Consider the following 10,985-nt stretch of genomic DNA (forward strand, 5'->3'; position numbering starts at 1 on the left):
AATTTTTAAATAAAATTTAAAAAAAAAATAGAACAAATTATTAATTGTACATATACACATGCGTTTTTTGTTTATCGACCTTTTTGGGGTCAAAATCATAACTGTGCGGTTTTTGGATACGACAATTTCTAAAATAGTGCGGTTTTGACCTATTAAATGTGTGCGGTTTTAACCTACCAAAAGTGTGCGGTTTTTGCAGTCAACGGATTATAAGGTGCAAGGTATACCTATCTTATCGTGGTTCACATTTAATTCGTCAGTTTTGAAATTGGTTTAGATATTATCATTGTGTATATAGTATACTATTATGTAATATCACAATAAATTGTTACTTTGTCAACTCACTACTAATATTTTATTGTTTGGCAGTATCACAGAATACGGAGATTATGATTTATAATATAAAGTACGTACCACCATCCACCGTTATCTGGACACGTTATTGCCACAGATTATGTTACTGTACATACTAATATTATAGGTGCTTAGTACTTACACTACTTAGTAACGAAATGTATTTCTAAAGTTAAAACTAAATTTTAAATTTCAAACATCTTTTCTAGCATTGTTTATTTGTAAATTGTTTCAAAATGACAGATCCTCTGACTTGCTTAAGGATGTACAATACTAACAAAAAGGAAATCATATTTAAGGACAATTACATATTATTTGGTGACTTATATTGGCCAGAAACTGTTAATACAAACTTCTTGAAGTTTGGGTAAGTAAATTTAATATCTATATACCACCTACTGATGTAGACACAGACAATACGAGCAATAGTTTACAACCTAATGCAAATATTATATTATTACGTTCACTGCCATCCTAGTATTAATAAATCAATCTTATAAAATTACTCACTTATCGTATGCTATTTCAGATCTGGTAAAGACGGTGCACCAAAAGAGTATTATACATTGCAATGTCTATTATTTTTATTAAATAACGTTACTCTCGCGCATCCAGCGTATGTGCAACATGCAGTTGTAAGTTGTTTAATATTCTTTGAGAATTAACTATGTATCCGATTTGTTTTAGTTAAATTATTTTGAATTATAATTTTAGGCCAAAAATATACCATATATAAAAAGACCCGACCGAAAGAAACTTCTAGATTACTTGAATGGTAAAATATCTACGTCTCCTAGTATCGATTTCAGTGCTCCTATTGAAATTCCAAGTAACATAGTATCAGTGCCTTTACCAATTTAAGAGTTAAACGATAAACAATTTTTTTAATTTAACATTGTGATTGTGTACTATTCAGTTTAAGTGGTCTAATCAGATGTATACATTTAAAAAATATTATGACAAATTGAATACAGATTTTAATAAACACTTAAAAATTAAGAATTCAGCTCTAGTTTATACTTTTATATAGCTTTATACCTGTGTAGGCGGACTAGATTTAGTCACATTTTAAGAGCTTACAATTTCTAAATGAAGCTCACATAGTTATATTCAATAGATCAGCAAAATTATATTTTTTGGAGAAACTTAGGATATGCAACTATGTGAATAAAGGTAGGTAATAAATAATAATTAATATAAATTGGTTTGATGTTGTATTAAAATTTAAAATACTCTTTAAGTTTTAAAATTATATTTTATACATATTACACAAATAACTAAAACAGTTTAGAATGATCCATGTTCTCCAGTGGTTCTATCGAAATCTAAAAGTGTATAACAGATAAGTAAATAATGGATAATTTAAAAAGAACTAAAAAAAAAAAGGAATGATTAAATATTAACAAATAACTTATGATTAATTTTTCATTTCTCTTCAATATCGGCATTACTGTATTAAATTTCCCTGAAAAACAAAAATAAATATGAATAAATTATAATATAATTGTTTAAAAATAAACGAGATTTCATACCCATTCACGGGCCATTATTAGAATTGTATGTTGATTCAATTTTGGCCCAACTAGTGGATTCATTTGAGCCATATAACAACACAGCCAACTAAAAAATAATACATAATTATTGTTATATAATTGTAGCTCAATATTAATAAAATTAAATCTTGACGAATAAAAACAAAAAATGACATTGAAATATCAAATCAATACAATACATTCACCACATTTAATATAAACCAAAAAAAATTGTGATTTACCTAACTTATAACTATATTGTTTAAGTGATATACATTATATTTAATCGAATACTGTACAAATATACTGAATATAGAAGAATACATAATATTATTATGGAATCCATTATTTAACATGTTGACTGCCATGTGATCGCCGGCGGTTTCACTATATGTATAATCAACAATCAACATATTTTTTCATGTCATTCCAAATTTGTCTATACTATTGTAATTTAAAAATATAAAAATAATATATTTATTACATCAAAAAATTGTAATGATTTCCACTGCGATCTTTATAGTCTAGAGCCATGAGCAAGTTAATAATATAAAACCATATAAATTTATGGTGTGGTAGTAATAATCAACTATGGGGGCCGATCCCAAAAGTATAAAATTTGAGTATTATAGTTCATCGCCGGCGGTCATATGGCAGTCAATGTGTTAAGACCTAGGTATATATTTCTCTCTTCTGAATACTGTATTAATATAATGATTGATAGAGCCTTTTAGACCTTAATTTATCTAATATAATAGGTCCACTCAATCTCTTCTAATATATGTTTTTGTCACTTAGTGTCTAGATTAGTAAATTGTATACCTCATCCCCCCAACTAAAAATTAATCTAAAGGGAAGTCATTACATACAGAATTAAACCATAATATGTATGTTACAACAGTAGAAAATAGAATATTACCAATATTTTATTATGAAGAGAGACAAAACTGTACAGTTTTTTTTTCAAATAACGGAAAATCATAGTTTATTTTGAGTTTAAATTTTATTGTAATAAAAAATAACTGTTTAACACGATGTATTTCTACTTCTCTATTTGTATTTAAACCTTATACTCAAATGTAATGAAGCTTGGTGTGTAACGTAACAATGAACAGTGGCAAAGTCAGGGGGAGTTTTTGGTGTTTAAACACCCCCATCGGCTGTATTTACGCACAAAATTATGTAATATAACAGGGGTTGGTGCGTTATCCAAATATTAATGGCATGCAAAAATATTTTTATTTTATAGTTCAATATTGTATAGTTGCATTTAATGGAAAAAAATGATTAATTTTACACTCAATATTTGCATGAACATACAGTACATCTTTATTTTCCAAAATCAATGATTTCGATCAATATAAATCTGAGAAATAATACATTAATGGATAAAGCTAAATGTGTTACTTGTATGTTTTGATAAAAAATTTAAAACCAAAATAATACATAACTGATATAAACTACCATAATTTTTTTTAAAACATCACTCTGTGAAAAAAATGAGGGTGTTACACTCGCCATGCATGCTTTTTGTCTTATAAACGTATAAAAGAGAAAATTGTTTGCTAAGCAGCTTGTGTTTAGCCCTGTTAGTTTAAAAATTAGAGTGAATTGACAATTATATAATTTAAAGGTAAGATTATTATCTAGTGAATCTCATAGGTTTTTTTTTAATTTTAATTTTAAAGCAAGTTATGAGTATTTTAAAATGCACAAACAATTTACAATTTTAAAATACTCATGACTTGCTTTAAAATAAAATATAAAAAACCTATGAAGTTCACTAGATAATATTCTTACTTCTAAATTTGATGAGAGGTCACTTTAATTTTAAAACTAAAAGAGCTAAACATGATCTGTGGAGCGTACAATTTAGTATGTTATGCGTTTGTAAGACAGAGAGAACATTCACTGGTGTAGCGCTCTCAATAGGCACGTAATATTTTTTTTTAAACTTTAATTGCAAAATGTTAGCATTTGAAAAAAGGTTTACAACCCCTAACCTTAGTACTATGTAGGTATATGATTCAGATTCCTATTTCATGTTTGATATTATTAATATGAAGACTGATGACTACAATGGACAATTATAACCATTTCCCCCCCTCACCTACCTAAAAAAATCCTGGCTACACATCTGAACGAACATTTATGTAGGTAAATATATTAAAATAGATTATAGTATTACAATAAAAATTGCTTGATAAATATCTTGTTCATTAATAATTACTTTATAACACTAGTTATGTAAGGCTTATCATACTCACAACAAATAACAGGTTGCTGCTGTCATCATCAACACGAGTTGTTGAACGCTAAAAAAAAACCACAATCACCTTAACTTATAGCATTGTTTAACAAATGCGACTGAAATTTAATTACCCTCGGTCTGGTCCTTTTGGAATGATGAATGGTAACACAATGCCGACCACACCCCAGAAAGCAGTGAAAATTAAAACTGGTAAAGCGGCAGCTCCCATAATTACAGTATTGGTCGGTATGCTAAAAAATAAAATAATATGATATTCAAACGATTAACCAAATATCACGATTATGGGTAATATTCTATGACCTGAAACCTACATTTACCCATAAATAAATATTGTGAATGATATGTAAGTAGTAATAGGTAAGAGATAACAATTCCGGGTAAAGACATTGAATCCTTAACAAATGAAATTCATACCTTACCTTTAACGTCTAAAAACGAGTGGCAGCGTTCAGCGATCGTTTGGTAAAATTATTCGTACAAAACGCACAAAGTACATTCAATACTTCAAGTAGAGATCAAGATTCGAGGCCTCGGATTTGGAACCAGAAAATAGATAGTTGTGTTGTGAACTTGTATTCATCCAACGCCTTAATAATTAATGTTATCATAATTTCAATATCACCGTAAATTTCCAATCCAGCTGCTGATAAAACGTGCACGTCTTTGACGAAAATCCGATAAGTTATATTCTCCTTGAACGAAAATTGTTATTTATATATTTGAGTTCGCCGCGAGATGTCACTGTACGTTTATATTAATCATAATATTATACCACAGATTAATTGTACATAGTGTAGTAGAAAGTAGAAGTAGAAGTAGAAGTCTGTGTATTATACATAACAATAATAACAACTAATAATATTATTCTCTTCACGACTTCCACAAGGCACGGATGCCGATGGTTGCTCTAAAAAAATTGATTGATATAATAATTCGCTAAAATTTCATTGATCATTCGTGGGCGATGACCCACCAAATCGTGTTTAAGGGGGACTTAACTATTGATTTATAAAATATTTAGTGATTGTTCATACAATCAGCCCGATCAGGCACGAGAGTCTGAGGCGCACCAAGTACCTACTTATTTCTATATTTTGTATGCGAGCATGTAAGATGAATTAATGTAAAAAAAAAAACAATATTAATTATAAATTGTAAATAATATTTTCATTCTTACCTATATTAAACATTGGTTTCAAATTTATAAAATATTTGTGAACCACCACCGAGCCAGAGTTCAACTTGTATCGAGTTGAGAAAAATTAAATATTATTTAACCTTTTAATCGGAAAAAAAAATCATTTGATTTCCAGCGGACAGCGATGCATTGATATAGAGTGGGACTTAAAGTGTCAATACTTTCGATATATTTCGTTGCCAGGATTTTATTATTATTATTTCTATTTTTTTTTTTTTTTATGGGGGCGGTGATGCGAATTATTGGTTATAGTTTGTGTGGTTACGCCTGTTTGTACCTATACACGTTTCGCTTTTGAGTTTTTCGTATTGTTTGCCACAGGAAAATACAATTTTTCAATATTTTATGTAGAATTCTTGTTGACATTAAATCAATTCGATTAATACAAAATTAAAAATGTGTTTGACTATAGGTAACAACTATAGGGAACGGACTTTCTTGTAATAAAAAAAATCAAAATACGTACATAAATAGGAATGTAAAAAAAAAATTAAAAATATGTAACACATTTTGGCTACGATTTGGTCGCAAAATGTTTTCGACTGAACGTTCCACACCGACTGATGTAATGGAGACATACTTCGTATAACATATTATTAGCTCCATCAAGTGGTGCGAGTTCAACGTCCAGTGATTCTACCTACCGGATTTAGTCCTAAATAATATTATGTATGTCTCTATTATTTTCATATTTTCTATCTATGATTTTTCACGGATGCATATTAATTATTATGCACATTTTTCTCTGACTAAACTTCCTTCTATATGTGTTCTTGTGCTTTTTCTTATTAATTCGCAGGCGCAATGTAATTATTTTTCGTGGTACCTTCATATTATATTATATATTATTATATATCCATTATAGTCGTGCACCCATTCTATGGAATAAACAATTATATAGATATCACACGCGAGTATTAAAAAAACGAATTTTAATTAATTTTAAATCCGTTTACATACATACGACGTACCTAGGTACCTATTTTGAATATTTTTAATAAACACGTTCAACCACGATCATATAGCTAAACATAGGTAACTATAATATAAATAATTTATATAATATTATTGTGTATGGTGGTCTCTCCTAGTCTGAGGCCTGCAGTAGGCTGTGCGCCGATGCATTTTGATAATTAAATTTCTAATAACAATAGTGGCAATATGCCATCATATTGGAAACATTTGGAATACGTTAAGTACCTACCAACACCCTATAAAAAACGTTCTGAGGAGGGAAAAACGCGTCATTGTATGTATAGAACGACAGGTACAATACGCAGAGACAACAATATAATATCGAATATATTGAAATATGAATTATTTTCGCACATAATATTGAAATAGGTATATACAACCCTTTGCATTACTGCAAGAGCCCGCATCCTGATCATTCCGTATTAAAGGTATAGCTTTAAGTGTTATTTAATCGACGTAATTACGATTTACGGTTGGAGAAACAGTGCCTTTTTAAAGATAATATTTTGATTGATGCGTAGTATGTAGGTACAGTAAAAATCACAACTTTGAAAAAAAACACCACTTATTATTGTTCATTTTAACAGAACGACCGACTCGATATTATATAATAGCCGTACACTATAAGACCAAAATAAGGTTGAGTAGGTTGACATTTACTCAAAACGTGTGCTTATACTTATAGCCTATAACATAATGGCAAGACATCACTCTTTAACCATATCAGCTGCTATTGTAAGGTTAATAAAACGTATCTTGTTTGAAAGGGGTTGAAATATACATATTACATAATATTATAATATATATATATATAAATACTGGCTGAGCACAATTTGACATAATTCATACGTAGGAGAAACGACAGTATACTATAACATATTTACAACCTATAGACGATGTACACTTGCAGGGAATCTTGGCCGAAAAATATTGTCAATCATCCTCCCGTCGGATAATTATTATATGTATATATTTTTTATTAAAATAGCATTGGTAACTAAAGTAAATTATGGCAACGGCGGTCATGAAATTATCATCGTGACGGTCGTATGGGCAAAAGACGGACTCGACGACTGACGAGTGCATTGTGCATAACACATAACTCGTAATCTAGATCATAGTTATGATTGTTTTTTTTTTTTTACTTAACTAAATTTTACTCAAGTTACCTACTTATGTTTTGGAAAAATAAATACATTTTCACGAATTATTGCGTTTATATTGTATATTATATTAGACGGTTATTGAATTATAGTTAAATATTAATTTCAACTTCAAAAATCCAATTGTATTAAAGTCACTATATACTGCGTACCTATAATATGTACGTTCAATTCTTGTTATAACTCCATAGTTTGGTGATCAAGTATGGTACTTATACTAACTTCAATACTAGCTATAGAATCAATAGAAAATGTTTTTTAGAATAGCATCGTTTAGATGTAATGTCATACGACAACTACACCCCTCTTACCACTGTTACCTGCAGCCATTGATAACTTATATTTAAACCTCGAATCATTATAGAAACAAAGCGAATATAAGGTCAGATATCTGCTTCATTTTTAAATTACTTAATGGGAACATCTATTGTCCTAATCTACTTGGCACAATTAAGTTTCTCTACTTCTAGTCGTAGGTAGTACTAGACAATCAAAAACTTTTTATGTGCTATTTCAGTCCACGAATTATAGTCTAAATACTCCTGTAAATAGATGTACGATATTAGTGAACAAGTATAATATGTTGATATTTTTCTATGTATAACTATTATTAATAATAATAATAATAATTTATTTAGCAAAACTATACAATTTTTTACAATATAAATAAAATATACATGGGATATGTTTGCGATATTCTTTTAAGAAAAACGCTTGTAATATATTTGTTGTATCAATGTTTCTAATATAATATACTCATTTAAATTTTTTACTTTCTGTAACTACTAACTGTGAACTATAATCTTGTGTAAAAGATGTATCATATTAGTAAATAAGTAAATATTAATCTCTCTCAGTATGTAACTGTTAATATTTAATATATATTTAAACTCTTAGGAACTTTCTTAAAATTATTTAACTATATAATCTTGTGTAAAATTGTACAGCTATCTACTATTAAATTAATCTATATTGTAATTGGGCAACCGCCCGTTTAAATAATTAAATATAACAGGCAACGGCGGACTTATCGAACGATTTTAAGTAGGTTCTTATTATTTGTACTTATTGCTGTAATAATATATTTTATTGCAAATTGTGTAAAAATTACAGACCCATATCGATATCATAAATAAGTAATAATTATCATATTATTATACATTCTACATTAAAATGTCATAACAAAAATATTAAATTGTTGTAGGCATATGTAATTTATTTAATAGTTATAACTTATAATATTATTAATATGAAGTTTAAAAAAATATTAATGATGATAACGCGTCAGTCAATCAAAAATGTCTGTTTTATATCATAAATACCTTTTTTATTGTGTTTGTGTTATTAATGATACTTACAAATACTGAAATTGAAATGCTGCAGTCATCAAATGATTAAATATATGGACATTGAGCATAATGATTCATTTTTAAAACCAAAAGAAGAATATTCAATATAGACTATAGTGTATAGGTACCCCCAGGTTCTCTACTGACACGTCATGATATAACTGCAGGATATTAATATTTTAAAGGTATATTTTAGATAACAATTGAAAGGAGATGTGCCTATTTTACTTGATGTACAAATATTTGTAAAACATTTGAAATAATGTCGCTAATAAATATTTCTATAATAATTAGAAATTATAATGCATAATAAATTAATATAATATGTAATGTGTATGTATGTCTGTATGATATTATATAGTAGAAAATTATAATATATTTTTGTATAAAAAAAATATTAGATATATTTACTTTTTTGTTAAAATATTTACTAATTAACAATAATTATAGGAACACAATATGTAGCTTTTAATTAAGAATGGCAGGAATTTGACTATCGATTATAATATGTTGTTCACGTAACCAAGGAAGTCATATAAATTATTAATAAGTACCATAAATTAAATTTAAAAAAAATATATTCTTATATTTAATGTATCAATTATGATACATTAACTAGAGTGTTAAAATCATTTGAAACCAGATAAATCATTTTAAATAACCCTGTACCTGTATTATAATATATCATCTATAGTGTAAACAGATAAAATATTCAAAGTTTTTTATGATCATTTCCGAATCAATTAAAAAAGTTGTTTCATAAACCGATTATTAAAAACAAAGGATCAATTTTTGAACCGAGCACTTGTGCATTGGTGTCTGAAAATCACACAACACCGAGTCAGGAAGGATTATATTCCCCCGTTCACAGAAATAAAATGAAAAATGTCTGAAAGTATACTATAAAAACCTATACATTTTAATTGGATTTTGTTCTCATTGGAACCACATTAAAACCCGTATAATTTTTGATGTCATGAACCTATCATAGAATTATTACGTTTTTTGTCCAAACGAATGCTAATAATTTTATTTTCGTTGAAGTCGTCACGGCGTTTTCGGATTTTCCGCCACAAAAATATTAAACATCCATATTATTGAAAAACAGTCTGATATGAGGCTATAGCGTACCTATATAATATGTTACGGCATTACGCATTCTATAGTATACGTATAATATGTGTAATGTGTATGCACCTAATGTCAGGATATTTTTAAGTTTATACATATTTCGATCGATGAACAGCATAGCATAATATGTAAATTCCATCCGAACAGTATTGTTAAACCTAAATCCAGAGTCATTATTATTTATTACTAACATTTATAATAAGATCATACACAGAGATAACGGAATATTTATTATAATTATATACTAATAAAGGTCATGGAAAAGTTTTTTCAATATTTTATGATATATTTTATTTTACAGGTACGGTCGAATAAATAAACCAAATTCTTTCTTTAGTTCGTTTATTGAATTTGTTTTTTGAATTGAAATTCGTAAATTATCCGCGTAAAACGCAAACAAGTGTCATCCGCGTATTATTATATTATAATATCACCATCTATAATATTGAGTTTCATAATATTACTCAGCTGTTTATACCTAATAGGAAAAATATTAAACGGGTAATGATAATGATTTGAATTTGAATTCAAATAAGTTTCCACTGAAAACACAACTCGTCATTTTCATAATCATTAGGGAATTGTACCTACATTTTTATATTATAAGGTACCTATTTAGTAATTACCTGTTATAATATGCGAACATTGTAGTACGGTAATAACAATAATCTCACGCCGCACGCGTGTTACAAATGACCAATGTCAATGAATATGGCCTCGTTTTTTCGACATACATCCGAATGGTAATTTGGTATTTTACGCATAAAACTTTTGTCATTTTTATGTAAAAGCATAAAACATAAATTACGTATAATAAACAGCGGTACACCTTCAACATAGGCATTGCATTTATGTGGGTATATATATATATATTTATTTATTTAATTTGATAATATTATGTTGCGTTTTCCTATACTATAGGAATTCCTATAGCGATCATCATGGAATAACGCATATATCATGACCACGTGGGTTATCTTGTTGTTATATCACATTGTACAGTAATTGCAT

The 10,985-nt window shown here is 28.1% G+C and overlaps 2 protein-coding genes across 4 annotated transcripts; one reads left to right on the forward strand and one right to left on the reverse strand.

The window, feature by feature from the left end:
• The first annotated feature begins 267 nt into the window (after window positions 1-267).
• LOC132939563 (parafibromin-like) lies at window positions 268-1,412 on the forward strand. 2 transcript variants are annotated; one of them, XM_061006805.1, is made up of 4 exons: window positions 268-406; window positions 564-721; window positions 884-989; window positions 1,069-1,412. In XM_061006805.1, the coding sequence occupies exons 2-4, from the start codon at window positions 591-593 to the stop codon at window positions 1,213-1,215; spliced, it is 384 nt and encodes a 127-aa protein (XP_060862788.1). In that variant the 5' UTR covers window positions 268-406; window positions 564-590; the 3' UTR covers window positions 1,216-1,412. The 2 variants fall into 2 exon arrangements, with proteins under 2 accessions (XP_060862788.1, XP_060862787.1); XM_061006804.1 differs by having other exon boundaries at window positions 348-481.
• A 139-nt stretch (window positions 1,413-1,551) lies between these two features.
• Window positions 1,552-4,758, reverse strand: LOC132939564 (V-type proton ATPase subunit e 2-like). Of its 2 annotated transcripts, none has more exons than XM_061006807.1 (5): window positions 4,573-4,758; window positions 4,269-4,388; window positions 4,154-4,201; window positions 1,887-1,974; window positions 1,552-1,819 (listed from the first exon to the last, which is right to left on the reverse strand). In XM_061006807.1, exons 2-5 carry the CDS (start codon window positions 4,364-4,366, stop codon window positions 1,802-1,804), a joined length of 252 nt encoding a protein of 83 aa, XP_060862790.1. In that variant the 5' UTR covers window positions 4,367-4,388; window positions 4,573-4,758; the 3' UTR covers window positions 1,552-1,801. The 2 variants fall into 2 exon arrangements, with proteins under 2 accessions (XP_060862790.1, XP_060862789.1); XM_061006806.1 differs by having other exon boundaries at window positions 4,578-4,753.
• Between the last annotated feature and the right edge of the window lie 6,227 nt (window positions 4,759-10,985).

This window comes from Metopolophium dirhodum, chromosome 2 (genome assembly GCF_019925205.1).
Source record: "Metopolophium dirhodum isolate CAU chromosome 2, ASM1992520v1, whole genome shotgun sequence".
Taxonomy (NCBI): domain Eukaryota; kingdom Metazoa; phylum Arthropoda; class Insecta; order Hemiptera; family Aphididae; genus Metopolophium; species Metopolophium dirhodum.

Bases quoted from the DNA above. Each gene is read 5' to 3' on its own strand.
- LOC132939563 (XM_061006805.1), top strand. From the start codon at position 591: ATGACAGATCCTCTGACTTGCTTAAGGATGTACAATACTAACAAAAAG. The intron at 722-883 runs GTAAGTAAATTT...ATGCTATTTCAG, and splicing joins ACAAACTTCTTGAAGTTTGG to ATCTGGTAAAGACGGTGCAC. The intron at 990-1,068 runs GTAAGTTGTTTA...TTATAATTTTAG, and splicing joins CGTATGTGCAACATGCAGTT to GCCAAAAATATACCATATAT.
- LOC132939564 (XM_061006807.1), bottom strand. From the start codon at position 4,366: ATGGGAGCTGCCGCTTTACCAGTTTTAATTTTCACTGCTTTCTGGGGT. The intron at 4,202-4,268 runs GTAATTAAATTT...GTTTTTTTTTAG, and splicing joins CCAAAAGGACCAGACCGAGG to CGTTCAACAACTCGTGTTGA. The intron at 1,975-4,153 runs GTGAGTATGATA...ATTATTTTTTAG, and splicing joins GCAGCAACCTGTTATTTGTT to TTGGCTGTGTTGTTATATGG.